The sequence below is a fragment of the Panulirus ornatus genome, chromosome 2 (assembly GCF_036320965.1).
Source record: "Panulirus ornatus isolate Po-2019 chromosome 2, ASM3632096v1, whole genome shotgun sequence".
Taxonomy (NCBI): domain Eukaryota; kingdom Metazoa; phylum Arthropoda; class Malacostraca; order Decapoda; family Palinuridae; genus Panulirus; species Panulirus ornatus.
In genome coordinates this window covers 41,961,971-41,984,234 of record NC_092225.1, presented here as the reverse complement: position 1 = coordinate 41,984,234, position 22,264 = coordinate 41,961,971, and the positions used below count along the sequence as shown (strand labels likewise).

The following is a 22,264-nucleotide window of genomic DNA, read 5'->3' as shown; positions in this document are numbered from 1 at the left end:
GTGTGGATGTAACCAAGATGTGAAAAAAGGAGAGATAGGTAGTATGTTTGAGGAAAGGAACCTGGATGTTTTGGCTCTGAGTGAAACGAAGCTCAAGGGTAAAGGGGAAGAGTGGTTTGGGAATGTCTGGGGAGTAAAGTCAGGGGTTAGTGAGAGGACAAGAGCAAGGGAAGGAGTAGCAATACTCCTGAAACAGGAGTTGTGGAAGTATATGATAGAATGTAAGAATGTAAATTCTCGATTAATATGGGTAAAACTGAAAGTTGATGGAGAGAGATGGGTGATGATTGGTGCATATGCACCTGGGTATGAGAAGAAAGATCATGAGAGGCAAGTGTTTTGGGAGCAGCTGAATGAGTGTGTTAGTGGTTTTGGTGCACGAGACCGGGTTATAGTGTTGGGTGATTTGAATGCAAAGGTGAGTAATGTGGCAGTTGAGGGAATAATTGGTATACAAAGGGTGTTCTGTGTTGTAAATGGAAATGGTGAAGAGCTTGTAGATTTATGTGCTGAAAAAGGACTGATGATTGGGAATACCTGGTTTAAAAAGCGAGATATACATAAGTATACTTATGTAAGTAGGAGAGATGGCCAGAGAGCGTTATTGGATTACGTGTTAATTGACAGGCGCGCGAAAGAGAGACTTTTGGATGTTAATATGCTGAGAGGTGCTACTGGAGGGATGTCTGATCATTATCTTGTGGAGGCTACGGTGAAGATTTGTATGTGTTTTCAGAAAAGAAGAGTGAATGTTGGGGTGAAGAGGATGGTGAGAGTAAGTGAGCTTGGGAAGGAGACTTGTGTGAGGAAGTACCAGGAGAGACTGAGTACAGAATGGAAAAAGGTGAGAAGAATGGAAGTAAGGGGAGTGGAGGAGGAATGGAATGTATTTAGGAATCAGTGATGGATTGCGCAAAAGATGCTTGTGGCATGAGAAGAGTGGGAGGTGGGTTGATTAGAAAGGGTAGTGAGTGGTGGGATGAAGAAGTAAGAGTATTAGTGAAAGAGAAGAGAGAGGCATTTGGACGATTTTTGCAGGGAAAAAATGAAATTTAGTGGGAGACGTATAAAAGAAAGAGACAGGAGGTCAAGAGAAAGGTGCAAGAGGTGAAAAAAAAGGGCAAATGAGAGTTGGGGTGAGAGAGTATCATTAAATTTTAGGGAGAATAAAAAGATGTTCTGGAAGGAGGAAAATAAAGTGCGTAAAAGAAGGGAGCAAATGGGAACTTCAGTGAAGGGCGCAAAAGGGGAAGGTGATAACAAGTAGTGGTGATGTGAGAAGGAGATGGAGTGAGTATTTTGAAGGTTTGTTGAATGTGTTTGATGATAGAGTGGCAGATATATTGTGTTTTTTGTCGAGGTGGTGTGCAAAGTGCGAGGGTTAGGGAAAATGAGTTGGTAAACAGAGAAGAGGTAGTAAAAGCTTTGCGGAAGATGAAAGCCGGCAAGGTAGCAGGTTTGGATGGTATTGCAGTGGAATTTATTAAAAAAGGGGGTGACTGTATTGTTGACTAGTTGGTAAGGTTATTTAATGTATGTATGACTCATGGTGAGGTTCCTGAGGATTGGCGGAATGCGTGCATAGTGCCATTGTACAAAGGCAAAGGGGATAAGAGTGAGTGCTCAAATTACAGAGGTATAAGTTTGTTAAGTATTCCCGGCAAATTATATGGGAGGGTATTGATTGAGAGGGTGAAGGCATGTACAAAGCATCAGATTGGGGAAGAGCAGTGTGGTTTCAGAAGTGGTAGAGGATGTGTGGATCAGGTGTTTGCTTTGAAGAATGTATGTGAGAAATACTTAGAAAAGCAAATGGATTTGTATGTAGCATTTATGGATCTGGAGAAGGCATATGATAGAGTTGATAGAGATGGTCTGTGGAAGGTATTAAGAATATATGGTGTGGGAGGCAAGTTGTTATAAGCAGTGAAAAGTTTTTATCGAGGATGTAAGGCATGTGTACGTGTAGGAAGAAAGGAAAGTGATTGGTTCTCAGTGAATGTAGGTTTGCGGCAGGGGTGTGTGATGTCTCCATGGTTGTTTAATTTGTTTATGGATGGTGTTGTTAGGGAGGTGAATGCAAGAGTTTTGGAAAGAGGGGCAAGTATGAAGTCTGTTGGGGATGAGAGAGCTTGGGAAGTGAGTCAGTTGTTGTTCGCTGATGATACAGCGCTGGTGGCTTATTCATGTGAGAAACTGCAGAAGCTGGTGACTGAGTTTGGTAAAGTGTGTGAAAGAAGAAAGTTAAGAGTAAATGTGAATAAGAGGAAGGTTATTAGGTACAGTAGGGTTGAGGGTCAATTCAATTGGGAGGTGAGTTTGAATGGAGAAAAACTGGAGGAAGTGAAGTGCTTTAGATATCTGTGAGTGGATCTGGCAGCGGATGGAACCATGGAAGCGGAAGTGGATCATAGGGTGGGGAGGGGGCGAAAATTCTGGGAGCCTTGAAGAATGTGTGGAAATCGAGAACATTATCTCGGAAAGCAAAAATGGGTATGTTTGAAGGAATAGTGGTTCCAACAATGTTGTATGGTTGCGAGGCGTGGATTATCGATAGAGTTGTGCGCAGGAGGATGGATGTGCTGGAAATGAGATGTTTGAGGAGAATATGTGGTGTGAGGTGGTTTGATCGAATGAGTAACGTAAGGGTAAGAGAGATGTGTGGAAATAAAAAGAGCGTGGTTGAGAGAGCAGAAGAGGGTGCTTTGAAATGGTTTGGATCATATGGAGAGAATGAGTGAGGAAAGATTGACCAAGAGGATATATGTGTCGGAGGTGGAGGGAACGAGGAGAAGAGGGAGACCAAATTGGAGGTGGAAAGATGGAGTGAAAAAGATTTTGTGTGATCGGGGCCTGAACATGCAGGAGGGTGAAAGGAGGGCAAAGAATAGAGTTAATTGGAGCGATGGGGTATACCGGGGTTGACGTGCTGTCAGTGGGTTGAATCAAGGCATGTGTATGGGGGTGGGTTGGGCCATTTCTTTCGTCTGTTTCCTTGCGCTACCTCGCAAACGCGGGAGACAGCGACAAGGCAAAAAAAAAAAAAAAAAATATATATATATATATATATATATATATATATATATATATATATATATATATATATATATATATATATATATATATGTATATATATATATATATATATATATATATATATATATATATATATATATATATATATATATATATATATATATATATATATATATATAGTGGGAGATCTAACTGAAAGTGAAAAGATGGAGTGAAAAAGATTTTGAATGATCGGGGCCTGAACATGCATTAGTGTGAAAGGACTGTAAGGAATAGATTGAATTTGAACGATGTGGTACACCGTGGTTGACTTGCTGTCGTTGGATTGAACCAAGGCATGTGAAGCGTCTGCGGTAAACCACGGAAAGTTTGTGAGGCCTGGATGTGGAAAGGGAGCTGTGGTTTCGGTGCATTATACATGACAGCTGCAGACCGAGTGTGAACGAATGTGACCTTTGCTGTCTTCTCCCAGCGCAACAACGCGCACATGCAGGGGAGGGGGTTTTCATTTCATGTGTGGGGGGGTGGCTACGGGAATGAATGAGGGTAGACAGTATGATTATGTACATGTGTTATATATGTATATGTCTGTGTGTGTATATATATGTATACGTTGAGATGTAAAGGTCTGTATATGTGCCTGTGTGGACGTTTGTGTATATGCATGAGTATGTGGGTAAGTTGGGCCATTTTTTCTTTTGTTTCCTTGCACTACCTCACTAACGCAGGAGACAGCGACAGAGTATAAAGAATAGATACATAAATATATATATATATATGTATATATATATTCATCTATTCTATTTATTTTACTTTTTCGCTGTCTCCCGCGTTAGCGAGGTAGCGGAAGGAAACAGATGATGAAAAAATGGCCCAACCCACCCACATACACATGTATATGAATACACGTCCACACACGCAAATATACATATCTATACATCCCAACGTATACATGTATATACAGACATAGACATATACATATATACACATGTACATAATTAATACTCTCTGCCTTTATTCATCGACATCGCTACCCCACAACACATGAAATAACAACCCCCTCCCCGCTCATGTGTGCGAGGTAGCGCTAGGAAAAGACAACAAAGGACACACTCGTTCACACTCAGTTTCTTGCTGTCATGAAATAAAGCACCGAAACCACAAATTCCTTTCCAACATCCGGGCCCCACAGAACTCTCTAAGGTTTAACCCAGACGCTTCACATGCACTGGTTCAATCCATTGACAGGATGTCGACCCTGGTATACCACGTCGTTCCAATTCACTCTATTCCTTGCACGCTTTTCACCCTCCTGCATGTTCAGGCCCTGATCACTCAAAATCTTTTTCGCTCTATCTTTCCACATCCAATTTGGTCTCCCACTTCTCCTCATTCCCTCCACCTCTGACACATATATCCTCTTGGTCAATCTTTCCTCACTCATTCTCTCCATGTGACCAAACCATTTCAAAACATCCCCTCCTGCTCTCTCAACCACACTCTTTCTATTACTACACATATCTCTTACCTTATTATTACTTACTCGATCAAACAACCTTACGCCACATATTGTCCTCAAACATCTCATTTCCAGCACATCCACCCTCCTCCGCGCAACTCTATCTATAGCCCACACCTGGCAATCATACCCATTTTTGCTTTCCGAGATAATTCTCGACTTCCACACATTCGTTAACGCTCCCAGAACTTTCGCCTCCTTCCCCACCCTATGATTCACTTCCACTTCCAAGGTTCCATCCGCTGCCAAATCCACTCCCAGATATCGAAAACACTTCACTTCATCCAGTTTTTTTTTTTCTCCATTCAAACTTACATTCTAATTGACTTGTCCCTTAACCCTACTGTACCTAATGACCTTGCTCTTATTCACATTTACTCTCAGCTTTCTTCTTTTACATACTTTACCAAACTCAGTCACCAACTTCTGCAATTTCTCACACGAATCAACCACCAGCGCCCTATCATCAGCGAACAACAACTGACTCACTTCCCAAGCTCTCTCATCCACAACAGACTGCATACTTGCCCCTCTTTACAAAACTCTTGCATTCTCCTCCCTAAGAACCCTATCCATAAACAAATTAAACAAACACGGAGACATCACGCACCCCTGCCGCAAACCTACATTCACTGAAAACTAATCATTTTCTCTCTTCCTACACGTAAACATGCCTTACATACTCGATAAAAACTTTTCGCTGCTTCTAAGAACTTGCCTCCCACACCATATATTCTTAATAGCTACCACAGAGCATCTCTATCAACTCTATCATATGCCTTCTCCAGATCCACAAATTCTACATACAAATCCATTTGATTTTCTAAGCATTTCTGACATACATTTCTCAAAGCAAACACCTGATCCACACATCCTCTACCACTTCTGAAACCACACTGTTCTTTCCCAATCTAATACTCTGTACATGCCTTCACCCTCTCAGTCAACACCGCTCCATATGATTTTCTTGGAATACTCAACAAACCTATACCTCTGTAATTTGAGCAGTCACTTTTATCCCCTTTGCATTTGTACAATGGCACTATGCAAGCATTCCGCCAATCCTCAGGCACCTCACCATGAGTCATACCTACATTAAATAACCTTACCAACCAGTCAACAATACAGTCAACCCCATTCTTAATCAATTCCACTGGAATGACATCCAAACCCGCTGTCTTGCCGGCTTTCATCTTCCGCAAAGCTTTTACAACCTCTTCTCTATTTACCAAATCATTTTCCCTAACCCTCTCACTTTGCACACCACCTCGACCAAAACACACTATATTTGCCACTCTATCATCAAACAAATTCAACAAACCTTCAAAATACTAACTCCATCTCCTTCTCACATCACCACGACTTGTTATCACCTCCCCATTAGCCCCCTTCAATAAAGTTCCTATTTCTTCCCTTGTCTTGCGCACTTTATTTGCCTTCTTCCAAACCATCTTTTTATTTTCCTTAAAATTTAATGATACTCTCTCACCCCAACTCTGAATTCCCATCTTTTTCCCTTTTTGCACCTTTCTCTTAACCTCCTGCCTCTTTCTTTTATACATCTCCCACTCATTTGCATTATTTCCCTGCAAAAATCGTCCAAATGCCTCTCTCTTCTCTTTCACTAAAAATCTTACGTCTTCATCCCACCACTCATTACCCTTTCTATTTTGCCCACATACCACACTTTTCATACCACAAGCATCTTTTGCGCAAGCCATCATTTCTTCCCTAAATCCATCCCATTCCTCTCCCACTTCCCATATGTCCATTGTTCTCACCTTTTTCCATTCTGTTCTCAGTCTCTCATGGTACTTCCTCACACAAGTCTCTTTCCCAAGCTCACTTACTCTCACCACTTTCCTCATCCAAGCATTCCCTCTTCTTTTCTGAAAACCTGTACAAATGCTCATATTCGCATCCATAAGATAATGATCAGACATCCCTCCAGTTGCACTTCTCAGCATATTAATATCCAAAAGTCTCTCTTTCGCGCGCCTATCAATTAACATGTATTCCAATAACTATCTATGGCCATCTCTCCTACTTACATACGTACTTTTATGTATATCTCTCTTTTTAAACAAGGTATTCCCAATCACCACTTCCTTTTCAGCACATATATCTACAAGCTCTTCACCATTTTTATTTACAACACTTAACACCCTAAGAGCACCAATTATTCCCTCAACTGTCACATTACTCACCTTTACATTCAAATCACCCATCAAAATAACATGTTCTCGTGCATCAAAGCTACTAACACACTCACTCAGCTGCTCCCAAATCAGTTACCTTTCATGATCTGTCTTCTCATGGCCAGGTGCATATGCATCAATAATCACCCATCTCTCTTAATCCATCTTCAGTTATACCCATATCAATATAGAGTTTACTTTCTTACACTCTATCACATACTCCCACTACTCCTGTTTCAGGAGTAGTGCTACTCCTTTCCTTGCTCTTGTCATCTCACTAACACTTGACTTTACTCCCAAGACATTCCCAAACCACTCTTCCCCTTTACATTTGAGCTTCGTTTCACTCTGAGCCAAAACATCCAGGTTCCTTTCCTCAAACATGCTACCTATCTCCATTTTTCTCATCTTGGTTATATCCACACACATTTAGACACCCCAGTCTGAGCCGTCGAGAAGGATGAGCACTCCCCGTGTGACTCCTTCTTCTGTTTTCACTTTTAGAAAGTTAAAATTCAAGGAGGGGAGGGTTTCCAGCCCCCCGCTATCGTCCCCTTTAGTCGCCTCCTACGACACGTGAGGAATGCGTGGGAAGTGTTTTCTCCCCTATCCAAAGGGATATATATATATATATATATATATATATATATATATATATATATATATATATATATATATATATATATATATATATATATATATATATATATATATATATATATATATATATATATATATATATATATATATATAAATATATATATATTTATCCCTGGGGATAGGGGAGAAAGAATACTTCCTATGTATTCTCTGAGGGTTGGTGGAATGCTTGCATAGTGCCATTGTACAAAGGCAAAGGGGATAAGAGTGAGTGCTCAAATTACAGTGGTATAAGTTTGTTAAGTATTCCTGGTAAATTATATGGGAGGGTATTGATTGAGAGGGTGAAGGCATGTACAGAGCATCAGATTGGGGAAGAGCAGTGTGGTTTCAGAAGTGGTAGAGGATGTGTGTATCAGGTGTTTCCTTTGAAGAATGTATGTGAAAAATACTTAGAAAGCAAATGGACGTGTATGTAGCATTTATGGATCTGGAGAAGGCATATGATAGAGTTGACAGAGAGGCTTTTTGGAAGGTATTAAGAATATATGGTGAGGGAGGTAAGTTGTTAGAAGCAGTGAAAAGTTTTTATCGAAGATGTGTACGTGTAGGAAGAGAGGAAAGTGATTGGTTCTCAATGAAGGTAGGTTTCCGGCAGGGGCTTGTGATGTCATCATGGTTGTTTAATTTGTTTATGGATGGGGTTGATAGGGAGGTGAATGCAAGAGTTTTGGAAAGAGTGGCAAGTATGCAGTCTGTTGTTAATGAGAGATCTTGGGAAGTGAGTCAGTTGTTGTTCGCTGATGATACATCGTTGGTGGCTGATTCATGTGAGAAACTGCAGAAGCTGGTGACTGAGTTTAGCAAATTGTGTGATAGAAGAAAGTTAAGAATAAATGTTAATAAGAGCAAGGTTATTAGGTACAATAGGGTTGAGGGTCAAGTAAATCGGGAAGTAAGTTTGAAGGGAGAAAAACCGGAGGAAGTAAAATGTTTTAGATATCTGTTAGTGGATATGGCAGCAGATGGAACCATGGGAGCGGAAGTGAATCATAGGATGGGGGTGGGGGCGACAGTTCTGGGAGCCTTGAAGAATGTTTAGAAGTCCAGAACAGTATCTTGGAAAGAAAAAAGGGTTATGTTTGGATGAATTGTTGTTCCAACAATGTTGCATGGCTGCGAGGCTTGGGTTATGGACAGAGTTGTACGTAGGAGGGTGGATGTGCTGGAAATAAGATGGTTGAGGACAATATGTGGTGTGATGTGATCTGATCGAGTGTGTAATGTAAGGGTAAGAGAGATTTGCGGAAATAAAAAGAGTGTGTTTGAGAGAGCAGAAGAGGGTGTTTTGAAAAGATTTGGTCACATCGAGAGAATGAGTAAGGAAAGATTGACGAAGAGAATATATGTGTCAGAGGTGGAGGGAACGAAGAGAAGTTGAAGACCAAATTGGAGGTGGAAAGATGGAGTGAATAAGATGTTGAGTTATCGGGGCCTGATCATGCAGGAGGGTGAAAGTCGTACAAGGAATAGAGTGAATTGGAACGATGTGGTATACCGGGGTCGACGTGCTGTCAATGGATTGAAGTAGGGCATGTGAAGCGTCTGGGGTAAATCATGGAAAATTCTGTGGGGTCTCGATGTGGAAAGGGAGCTGTGGTTTCGGTGCATTTTACATGACAGCTAGAGACTGAGTGTGAACGAATGGGACCTTTGTTGTCTTTTCCTAGCGCTACCTTGCACACCTGACGGGGGAGGGGATTGTTATTCCATGGGTGGCAAGGTGGCGATGGAAATAAATAAACTCAGAAAGTATGAATTATGTACAAGTGTATATATTCATGTGTCTGTGTGTGTATATATGTGTGTACATTGAGATGTATAGGTATGTATATTTGCGTGTGTGGACGTGTATGTATATACATGTGTATGTGGGTTGGTTGGGCCATTCTTTCGTTTGTTTGCTTGCGCTACCTCGCTAACGCGGGAGACAGCGACAAAAAAAAAAAAAAATATATATATATATATATATATATATATATATATATATATATATATATATATATATATATATATATATATATATATATGTGTGTGTGTGGGTGTGTGTGTGTGTATATTTTTGCTTTGTCGCTGTCTCCCAACTCTCATTTGCCCTTTTTTTTTCACCTCTTGCAGATGGCCAGGGAGCGTTATTGGATTACGTGTTAATTCACAGGCGCGCGAAAGAGAGACTTTTGGATGTTAATGTGATGAGAGGTGCTACTGGAGGGATGTCTGATCATTATCTTGTGGAGGCTAAGGTGAAGATTTGTATGGGTTTTCAGAAAAGAAGAGTGAATGTTGGGGTGAAGAGGGTGGTGAGAGTAAGTGAGCTTGAGAAGGAGACCTGTGTGAGGAAGTACCAGGAGAGACTGAGTACAGAATGGAAAAAGGTGAGAACAATGGAAGTAAGGGGAGTGGGGGAGGAATAGGATGTATTTAGGGAATCAGTGATGGATTGCGCAAAAGATGCTTGTGGCATGAGAAGAGTGGGAGATGGGTTGATTAGAAAGGGTAGTGAGTGGTGGGATGAAGAAGCAAGAGTATTAGTGAAAGAGAAGAGAGAGGCATTTGGACGATTTTTGCAGGGAAAAAGTGCAATTGAGTGGGAGATGTATAAAAGAAAGAGACAGGAGGTCAAGATATATATATATATATATATATATATATATATATATATATATATATATATATATATATATATATATATATATATATATATATATATATATGTATATATATATATATATATATATATATATATATATATATATATATATATATATATATATATATATATATATATATATATATATATATATATATATATATATATATATATATATATATATATACATATATATATATATATATATATATATATATATATATATATATATATATATATATATATATATATATATATATATATATATATATATGTATATATGTATATATACATATATATATATATTTATTTATATTTATTATACTTTGTCGCTGTCTCCCGCGTTTGCGAGGTAGCGCAAGGAAACAGAGGAAAGAAATGGCCCAACCCCCCCATACACATGTATATACATACGTCCACACACGCAAATATACATACCTACACAGCTTTCCATGGCTTACCCCAGGCGCTTGACATGCCTTGATTCAATCCACTGACAGCACATCAACCCCGGTATACCACATCGCTCCAATTCACTCTATTCCTTGCACTGCTTTCACCCTCCTGCTTGTTCAGGCCCCGATCACACAAAATCTTTTTCACTCCATCTTTCCACCTCCAATTTGGTCTCTCTCTTCTCCTTGTTCCCTCCACCTCCGACACATATATCCTCTTGGTCAATCTTTCCTCACTCATCCTCTCCATGTGCCCAAACCACTTCAAAACACCATCTTCTGCTCTCTCAACCACGCTCTTTCTATTTCCACACATCTCTCTTACCCTTACGTTACTCACTCGATCAAACCACCTCACACCACACATTGTCCTCAAACATCTCATTTCCAGCACATCCATCCTCCTGCGCACAACTCTATCCATAGCCCACGCCTCGCAACCATACAACATTGTTGGAACCACTATTCCTTCAAACATACCCATTTTTGCTTTCCGAGATAATGTTCTCGACTTCCACACATTCTTCAAGGCTCCCAGAATTTTCGCCCCCTCCCCCACCCTATCACTTCCGCTTCCATGGTTCCATCCGCTGCCAGATCCACTCCCAGATATCTAAAACACTTCACTTCCTCCAGTTTTTCTCCATTCAAACTCACCTCCCAATTGACTTGACCCTCAACGCTACTGTACCTAATAACCTTGCTCTTATTCACATTTACTCTTAACTTTCTTCTTCCACACACTTTACCAAACTCAGTCACCAGCTTCTGCAGTTTCTCACATGAATCAGCCACCAGAGCTGTATCATCAGCGAACAACAACTGACTCACTTCCCAAGCTCTCTCATCCCCAACAGACTTCATACTTGCCCCTCTTTCCAAAACTCTTGCATTTACCTCCCTAACAACCCCATCCATAAACAAATTAAACAACCATAGAGACATCACACACCACTGCCGCAAACCTACATTCACTGAGAACCAATCACTTTCCTCTCTTCCTACACGTACACATGCCTTACATCCTCGATAAAAACTCAGAGTGGGGTGCCTAAATGTGTGTGGATGTAACCAAGATGTGAAAAAAGGAGAGATAGGTAGTATGTTTTAGGAAAGGAACCTGGATGTTTTGGCTCTGAGTGAAACGAAGCTCAAGGGTAAAGGGGAAGAGTGGTTTGGGAATGTCTGGGGAGTAAAGTCAGGGGTTAGTGAGAGGACAAGAGCAAGGGAAGGAGTAGCAATACTCCTGAAACAGGAGTTGTGGGAGTATGTGATAGAGTGTAAGAAAGTAAATTCTCGATTAATATGGGTAAAACTGAAAGTTGATGGAGAGAGGTGGGTGATTATTGGTGCATATGCACCTGGGCATGAGAAGAAAGATCAAGAGAGGCAAGTGTTTTGGGAGCAGCTGAATGAGTGTGTTAGTGGTTTTGATGCACGAGACCGGGTTATAGTGATGGGTGATTTGAATGCAAAGGTGAGTAATGTGGCACTTGAGGGAATAATTGGTATACACGGGGTGTTCAGTGTTGTAAATGGAAATGGTGAAGAGCTTGTAGATTTATGTGCTGAAAAAGGACTGATGATTGGGAATACCTGGTTTAAAAAGCGAGATATACATAAGTATACTTATGTAAGTAGGAGAGATGGCCAGAGAGCGTTATTGGATTACGTGTTAATTGACAGGCGTGCGAAAGAGAGACTTTTGGATGTTAATGTGCTGAGAGGTGCAACTGGAGGGATGTCTGATCATTATCTTGTGGAGGCTAAGGTGAAGATTTGTATGGGTTTTCAGAAAAGAAGAGTGAATGTTGGGGTGAAGAGGGTGGTGAGAGTAAGTGAGCTTGAGAAGGAGACCTGTGTCAGGAAGTACCAGGAGAGACTGAGTACAGAATGGAAAAAGGTGAGAACAATGGAAGTAAGGGGAGTGGGGGAGGAATGGGATGTATTTAGGGAATCAGTGATGGATTGCGCAAAAGATGCTTGTGGCATGAGAAGAGTGGGAGGTGGGTTGATTAGAAAGGGTAGTGAGTGGTGGGATGAAGAAGTAAGAGTATTAGTGAAAGAGAAGAGAGAGGTATTTGGACGATTTTTGCAGGGAAAAAATGCAATTGAGTGGGAGATGTATAAAAGAAAGAGACAGGAGGTCAAGAGAAAGGTGCAAGAGGTGAAAAAAAGGGCAAATGAGAGTTGGGGTGAGAGAGTATCATTAAATTTTAGGGAGAATAAAAAGATGTTCTGGAAGGAGGTAAATAAAGTGCGTAAGACAAGGGAGCAAATGGGAGCTTCAGTGAAGGGCGCAAATGGGGAGGTGATAACAAGTAGTGGTGATGTGAGAAGGAGATGGAGTGAGTATTTTGAAGGTTTGTTGAATGTGTGTGATGATAGAGTGGCAGATATAGGGTGTTTTGGTCGAGGTGGTGTGCAAAGTGAGAGGGTTAGGGAAAATGATTTGGTAAACAGAGAAGAGGTAGTGAAAGCTTTGCGGAAGACGAAAGCCGGCAAGGCAGCAGATTTGGATGGTATTGCAGTGGAATTTATTAAAAAAGGGGGTGACTGTATTGTTGACTGGTTGGTAAGGTTATTTAATGTATGTATGACTCATGGTGAGGTGCCTGAGGATTGGCGGAATGCGTGCATAGTGCCATTGTACAAAAGCAAAGTGGATAAGAGTGAGTGCTCAAATTACAGAGGTATAAGTTTGTTGAGTATTCCTGGTAAATTATATGGGAGGGTATTGATTGAGAGGGTGAAGGCATGTACAGAGCATCAGATTGGGGAAGAGCAGTGTGGTTTCAGAAGTGGTAGAGGATATGTGGATCAGGTGTTTGCTTTGAAGAATGTATGTGAGAAATTCTTAGAAAAGCAAATGGATTTTTATGTAGCATTTATGGATCTGGAGAAGGCATATGATAGAGTTGATAGAGATGCTCTGTGGAAGGTATTAAGAATATATGGTGTGGGAGGAAAGTTGTTAGAAGCAGTGAAAAGTTTTTATATATATATATATATATATATATATATATATATATATATATATATATATATATATATATATATATATATATATATATATATATATATATATATATATATACATATTATCCCTTGGGATAGGGGATTAAGAATACTTCCCACGTATTCCCTGCGTGTCGTAGAAAGCGACTGAAAGGGGAGGGTGCAGGGGCTGGAAATCCTCCCCTCTCATTTTTTCTTTTTTTCTTTTTTTTTCCAAAAGAAGGAAGAGAGGGGGCCAGGTGAGGATATTCCAAAAAAGGCCCAGTCCTCTGTTCTTAACGCTACCTCTCTAACGCGGGAAATGGCGAATAGTTTGAATGAAAAGAAAAGAAATATATATATATATATATATATATATATATATATATATATATATATATATATATATATATATATATATATATATATATATATATATATATATATATATATATATATGTATAATATTTTCTTTTATACTATTCGCCATTTCCCGCATTAGCGAGGTAGCGTTAAGAACAGAGGACTGGGCCTTTGAAAGATTATCCTCATATGGCCTCCTTCTCTGTTCCTTCTTTTGGATAATTTAAAAGAAAAAATGAGAGGGGAGGATTTCCAGCACCCCGCTCCCTTCCCTTTTTGTCGCCTTCTACGACTCGCAGGGAATACGTGGGAAGTATTCTTTCTCCCCTATCCCCAGGGATATATATATATATATATATATATATATATATATATATATATTTTCTTTCTTTTTAACTTTTCGCCATTTCCCGCGTTAGCAAGGTAGCGTTAGGAACAGAGGACTGGGCCTTTTTTGGAATATCCTCACCTGGCCCCCTCTGTTCCTTCTTTTGGAAAATTAAAAAAAAAAAAAAAAAACCGAGAGGGGAGGATTTCCAGCCCCCCGCTCCCTCGCCTTTTAGTCGCCTTCTACGACACGCAGGGAATACGTGGGAAGTATTCTTAATCCCCTATCCCCAGGGATAGTTCAATGTATATATATATATATATATATATATATATATATATATATATATATATATATATATATATATATATATATATATATGTACATAATTCATACTTGCTGCCCTTATTCATTCCTGTCGCCACCCCGCCACACATGAAATGACAAACCCCCTCCCCCGCACGAGTTCCAATTCACTCTATTCCTTGCACGCCTTTCACTTTCCTGCATGTTCAGGCCCCGATCGCTCAAAATCCTTTTCACTCCATCCTTCCACCACCAATTTGGTCTCCCACTTCTTGTTCCCTCCACCTCTGACACATATATCCTCTTTGTCAATCTTTCCTAACTCACTCATTCTCTCCATGTGACCAAACCATTTCAATACACACTTTTTTATTACTACACATCTCTCTTACACTTTCATTACTTACTCAATCAAACCACCTCACACCACATATTGTCCTCAAACATCTCATTTCCAACACATTCACCCTCCTCCACACAACCCTATCTATAGCCCATGCCTCGCAACCATATAACATTGGTGGAACCACTATCCCTTCAAACGTACCCATTTTTGCTTTCCAAGATAATGTTCTCACCTTCCACACATTCTTCAACGCTACCAGAACCTTCACCTCCTCCCCCACCCTGTGACTCACTTCCACTTCTATGGTTCCATCCGTTGCCTAATCCACTCCCAGATATCTAAAGCACTTCACTTTCTCCAATTTTTCTCCATTCAAACTTACCTCCCAATTAACTTGTCCCCCACTCCTACTATACCTAATAACCTTGCTCTTATTCACATTTACTCTCAGCTCCCTTCTTTCACACACTTTACCAAACTCAGTCACCAGCTTCCGCAGTTTCTCACCCGAATCAGCCGCCACCAGCGCTGTATCATCAGCAAACAACAACTGACTCATTTTCCAAGCCCTCTCATCTACAACAGACTGCATACTTGCCCCTCTCTCCAAAACTCTTGCATTCACTTTGTAACAACCCCATCCATAAACAAATTAACCATGGAGAAATCATGCACCCATGCCGCAAATTGACATTCACTGGGAACCAGTCAATTTCTTCTCTTCCTACTCGTACACATGCCTTACATATAAAAATAAATTACTTTCTCTACTTTTAATAAGAAATTTAAAGTATCAAAACTCACAGAGGGTAAACAAAATTAATATGAAAGAAATTTACTGGCTCACATGTTATAATTGCACAGGTTTTTGAGTAACTTTATAGAAACACCATTTCTCCTTAAAGCAGGGTATAAAATGACTTGTGCAGCTGAAGCTCACAGGAATCTCTAGACTTTTAAGCTGTTCCTCAAACATTCTCAGGGCATTTTCACACTGGATCCCAATAGCATGGGTCATATACTTTCCAGTGACAGGTTTCAGAAAGCGTGTTCCCAAGTTCATGATTTTGCGCATGAAGTCCCATAGTTCTCCACGGGGAGATGAAGATATTGGTACATCAGTCAGGTCACAAAACACATAGTCAAAGTTCTGTCCTTCCAGAATATAATCTTCCATGTGAGAAACAGCATCACCAACAATTATCTTGTAGTTTCCTCCATCATATCTGTCCAAGCAGTCTCCACACACAGATCTCAAATACTTGCGACAAGATCTCATCACAGCATCATCTATATCAATCATGATAACATATTCAGGTTTTTCTTTCAGCAACTCCCACAGCAATCCTCCATCTCCTCCACCTAAAATAAGCAATTTTTCCTTCATAATTCTCATCTCCTTTATTCATAAGTCCATGCGTGTATGGCAGGTCACTCTCAGAAAGATTCTGAAGATCATCAAGGACAAGCATGTTACCATAGCTCTTCGTATGGTAAATCTGAACCTTCTGAAACTCTGTTTGCTCCTCAAACAGCAATTCATCCGTATCATATTCAAGTAGCCTGTCATCAGAGGTTGTGAAATATGGATTGACGGGAGGGGCCCTCTTCAATGCAGGTAATATATATATATATATATATATATATATATATATATATATATATATATATATATATATATATATATATATATATATATATATATATATATATATATATATATATATATATGTACACATATATTCCTTTGAGTCCATGGGGAAAATGAAACACGAAAAGTTCACAAGTGCAGTTTCGTTCTTGTCCAAAACTTGTTTTGGACAATCACATGTTTACCAAATGACGTCCTAGCTTCGTCTCTTCGATGTATATCAACTGACTGTTATATTTCTCTCTTGTGTCTCCCCTGATGATGTGATTATTACACGAAACTGCACTCGGGAATTTTTCGTGTTTCATTTTCACGTGGACTCACAGGAATATCTTGATCACGCGCAAAATTGAGATCCTTACGAATATATGAATATATATATATATATATATATATATATATATATATATATATGTGTGTGTGTGTGTGTGTGTCTCTAAGTAGCGCAAAGAAACAGACGAAAGAATGGCCCAATGCACGTACATACACATGTACATACATACACGTCCACACACGCAAATATACATACCTATACATCTCAATGTACACATATATATACACACACAGACATATACATATATACACATGTACATAAGTCATACTTTCTGCCCTTATTCATACCCATCGCCACCTCGCCACACATGGAATAATAGCCTTCTCCCCCCCTCATGTGTGCAAGGTAGTGCTACGAAAAGACAACAAAGGTCCCATTCTTTCACACTCAGTGTCTATCAGTCATGTAATAAAGCACCGAAACCACCGCTCCCTTTCCACATCCAGGCCCCACAGAATTTTCCATGGTTTACCCAAGACGCTTCATATGCCCTAACTCAATCCATTGATAGCACGTCGACCCCAGTATATCACATCGTTCCAATTCACTCTATTACTTGCATGCCTTTCACCCTCCTTCATGTTTAGGCCCCGATCACTTAAAATCTTTTTCACTCCATCTTTCCACCTCCAATTTGGTCTCCCACTTCTCCTCGTTCCCCCCACCCTGACATATATATCTTCCTGGTCAATCTTTCCTCACTCATTCTCTCCATGTGACCAAATTATTTCAAAACGCCCTCCTCTACTCTCTCAACAACAATCTTTTTATTACGACACATCTCTCTTACCCTATTATTACTCACTCGATCAAACCACCTCACACCACATATTGTCCTCAAACATCTCATTTCCTGCGCATCCACCCTCCTGCGCACAACTCTATCCATAACCCACGCCTCGCAATCATACATCATTGTTGGAACCACTATTTTTTCCTTTCCAAGACAACGTTCTCGACTTCCACAGATTCTTCAAGGTTCCCATAATTTTTGCCCCTTCCCCCACCCTATGATACATATATATATATATATATATATATATATATATATATATATATATATATATATATATATATATATATATATATATATATATATATATATATCGTATACTAGCAATACGTATACTGATAAGATCTACCAAAAGAAGCTTTGAAGTAAACGCTGACAATCATGTGACCGTGGTAATGGACTTTTGAAAAGTAAAAAAGTTATGAAATCTAGTATTTAATCAAGTGAGAATTATTAGAGCTGAGGTAATATGGAACCTTGGTAATAGCCGATACCCCAAAGGTGGGTACCATCACTTACGGCTTGTACTTGCATGTTACTCATTTACCAAAGTAATGATAAGTGATTTGAAATGGTGAAAAAAGTGTGGAAATGAGAATATCTGAACGTACACCATTACTTATAATTAGCGACAAGAATCACGAAAATAATCCTCCATACAGTGACACGGTGACAATATATTCACGCAAATGGTGGACTGATCTATATGGTGAAACTATTTCAACGTACTGATAAATGACCTGAACACACTAAAGCCGTAAGAAACTACATACACTGCGTGGATTTCGTGTAATCAATCATAAAAGTGATTCATTTCTAAGTCTCGTTAGTCTTCAATAATGGATGTCAAGTATCGGTGCCGGATGTACATCACTACTGTCCGTGGGTTCCATGACGACCTTCTGGAAGGCAACGTCAACCATCGTTGCACATCCTCTCTACCTGGTAGAAACAGCCCTGAACCAGAGCATCAGTCTTTCCCTCACTAACGTCCATCGGAGCAGAACGTGTACAGAAAACGGAGGGTGTGAGATATGCCGGCCATCAAACGGTTCGGTAAACGGATCCTTTGAGTACTTATGGAGCTAGGAAACTGCCTGCACATTATCTATATGATGGTCAACATCAGTGGATAAACTAAGTGGCGGACCCCTCCTGACCACATCGGACGGCGCAGGTCGTCGATCCGTGACGGTCGGGGTCGTGTCTTCAGGCATTGGTTGTGGCCGACCCAGGATGCCGGGGCTGTACACTCGAGTATCCAGATACATTGATTGGATCGCCGATAAACTCAAGACCCGAGGCGTCACCATGGCCATTTAGATGTACCTGACACCAACGGACACCAACTAGGACCTGACGTCTTACAGCGAAGAGTCGTCATCAAATATGGCGCATACATCCTCTACAGCTGCATCTACATTCCTACCAAGACATACACATCATCTACAGAAAGTGAACTACGCGGGAAACGGCGATCAAATTTAAAGAGGGAAGTCAGCACCACAAGTAAAGCATCCTCCTCAAAGGCTCAGAGTGGGGTGCCTAAATGTGTGTGGATGTAACCAAGATGTGAAGACCCTTACTGGAAAAACAATCACTCTTGTAGTAGAACCTTCAGACACAATTGAAAATGTGAAGGAAAATAGTGAAATTGGAAAAAAATTGTAGCTTAGACATTGAAGCTTATTGATACAGTGGTTAAATTGATGAGAACTGCTATTGACGTTTGTGTAAATAAATTATACATTTCCTTTTTTCCACAGCCAGATATTGAACCATTATGTGACATTCTTTTTTTTCATTCATTTCAAGCTAGAAGTTTCAGTTTTCTAGATTGTTTCTTACATTTCTCATATGTATATATATGTATGTGTGTGTGTGTGTATATGTGCGTATGTGTGTGTATGTGTGTGTGTGTGTATATGTATATATATATGTATATTATCCCTGGGGATAGGGGTGAAAGAATACTTCCCACGTATTCCTCGCGTGTCGTAGAAAGCGACTAGAGGGGATGGGAGCGAGGGGCCAGAAATCCTCCCCACCTTGTATTAACTTTCTAAAATGGGAAACAGAAGAAGGAGTCACGCGGGGAGTGCTCATCCTCCTCGAAGGCTCAGAGTGGGGTGCCTAAATGTGTGTGGATGTAACCAAGATGTGAAAAAAGGAGAGATAGGTAGTATGTTTGAGGAAAGGAACCTGGATGTTTTGGCTCTGAGTGAAACGAAGCTCAAGGGCAAAGGGGAAGAGTGGTTTGGGAATGTCTGGGGAGTAAAGTCAGGGGTTAGTGAGAGGACAAGAGCAAGGGAAGGAGTAGCAATACTCCTGAAACAGGAGTTGTGGGAGTATGTGATAGAGTGTAAGAAAGTAAATTCTCGATTAATATGGGTAAAACTGAAAGTTGATGGAGAGAGGTGGGTGATTATTGGTGCATATGCACCTAGGCATGAGAAGAAAGATCAAGAGAGGCAAGTGTTTTGGGAGCAGCTGAATGAGTGTGTTAGTGGTTTTGATGCACGAGACCGGGTCATAGTGATGGGTGATTTGAATGCAAAGGTGAGTAATGTGGCAGTTGAGGGATTAATTGGTATACATGGGGTGTTCAGTGTTGTAAATGGAAATGGTGAAGAGCTTGTAGATTTATGTGCTGAAAAAGGACTGATGATTGGGAATACCTGGTTTAAAAAGCGAGATATACATAAGTATACTTATGTAAGTAGGAGAGATGGCCAGAGAGCGTTATTGGATTACGTGTTAATTGACAGGCGTGCGAAAGAGAGACTTTTGGATGTTAATGTGCTGAGAGGTGCAACTGGAGGGATGTCTGATCATTATCTTGTGGAGGCTAAGGTGAAGATTTGTATGGGTTTTCAGAAAAGAAGAGTGAATGTTGGGGTGAAGAGGGTGGTGAGAGTAAGTGAGCTTGAGAAGGAGACCTGTGTCAGGAAGTACCAGGAGAGACTGAGTACAGAATGGAAAAAGGTGAGAACAATGGAAGTAAGGGGAGTGGGGGAGGAATGGGATGTATTTAGGGAATCAGTGATGGATTGCGCAAAAGATGCTTGTGGCATGAGAAGAGTGGGAGGTGGGTTGATTAGAAAGAGTAGTGAGTGGTGAGATGAAGAAGTAAGAGTATTAGTGAAAGAGAAGAGAGAGACATTTGGACGATTTTTGCAGGGAAAAAATGCAATTGAGTGGGAGATGTATAAAAGAAAGAGACAGGAGGTCAAGAGAAAGGTGCAAGAGGTGAAAAAAAGGGCAAATGAGAGTTGGGGTGAGAGAGTATCATTAAATTTTAGGGAGAATAAAAAGATGTTCTGGAAGGAGGTAAATAAAGTGCGTAAGACAAGGGAGCAAATGGGAACTTCGGTGAAGGGCGCAAGTGGGGAGGTGATAACAAGTAGTGGTGATGTGAGAAGGAGATAGAGTGAGTATTTTGAAGGTTTGTTGAATGTGTTTGATGATAGAGTGGCAGATATAGGGTGTTTTGGTCGAGGTGGTGTGCAAAGTGAGAGGGTTAGGGAAAATTATTTGGTAAACAGAGAAGAGGTAGTGAAAGCTTTGCGGAAGATGAAAGCCGGCAAGGCAGCAGGTTTGGATGGTATTGCAGTTGAATTTATTAAAAAAGGGGGTGACTGTATTGTTGACTGGTTGGTAAGGTTATTTAATGTATGTATGACTCATGGTGAGGTGCCTGAGGATTGGCGGAATGCGTGCATAGTGTCATTGTACAAAGGCAAAGGGGATAAGAGTGAATGCTCAAATTACAGAGGTATAAGTTTGTTGAGTATTCCTGGTAAATTATATGGGAGGGTATTGATTGAGAGGGTGAAGGCATGTACACAGCATCAGATTGGGGAAGAGCAGTGTGGTTTCAGAAGTGGTAGAGGATGTGTGGATCAGGTGTTTGCTTTGAAGAATGTATATGAGAAATACTTAGAAAAGCAATTGGATTTGTATGTAGCATTTATGGATCTGGAGAAGGCATATGATAGAGTTGATAGAGATGCTCTGTGGAAGGTATTAAGAATATATGGTGTGGGAGGCAAGTTGTTAGAAGCAGTGAAAAGTTTTTATCGAGGATGTAAGGCATGTGTACGTGTAGGAAGAGAGGAAAGTGATTGGTTCTCAGTGAATGTAGGTTTGCGGCAGGGGTGTGTGATGTCTCCATGGTTGTTTAATTTGTTTATGGATGGGGTTGTTAGGGAGGTAAATTCAGGAGTTTTGGAAAGAGGGGCAAGTATGAAGTCTGTTGGGGATGAGAGAGCTTGGGAAGTGAGTCAGTTGTTGTTCGCTGATGATACAGCGCTGGTGGCTGATTCATGTGAGAAACTGCAGAAGCTGGTGACTGAGTTTGGAAAAGTGTGTGGAAGAAGAAAGTTAAGAGTAAATGTGAATAAGAGCAAGGTTATTAGGTACAGTAAGGTTGAGGGTCGGGTCAATTGGGAGGTGAGTTTGAATGGAGAAAAACTGAATGAAGTGAAGTGTTTTAGATATCTGGGAGTGGATCTAGCAGCGGATGGAACCATGGAAGCGGAAGTGGATCATAGGGTGGGGGAGGGGGCGAAAATTCTGGGAGCCTTGAAGAATGTGTGGAAGTCGAGAACATTATCTCGCAAAGCAAA

At 40.3% G+C, this 22,264-nt stretch overlaps 2 protein-coding genes across 2 annotated transcripts in view; both read right to left on the bottom strand.

Annotated features, from left to right (window-relative positions):
• LOC139753187 (glutamate receptor ionotropic, delta-1-like) overlaps positions 1-22,264 on the bottom strand; it is a 245,364-nt gene that overhangs the window by 138,004 nt on the left and 85,096 nt on the right. The window lies entirely within an intron of this gene.
• LOC139752739 (spermine synthase-like) lies at positions 14,691-16,477 on the bottom strand (the record flags this gene model as incomplete). Its single annotated transcript, XM_071668605.1, is given in 2 exon segments — positions 14,691-16,234; positions 16,236-16,477. Coding segments are annotated over 2 exon segments (768 nt in total), but the record flags the coding sequence as incomplete, so codon positions are not given.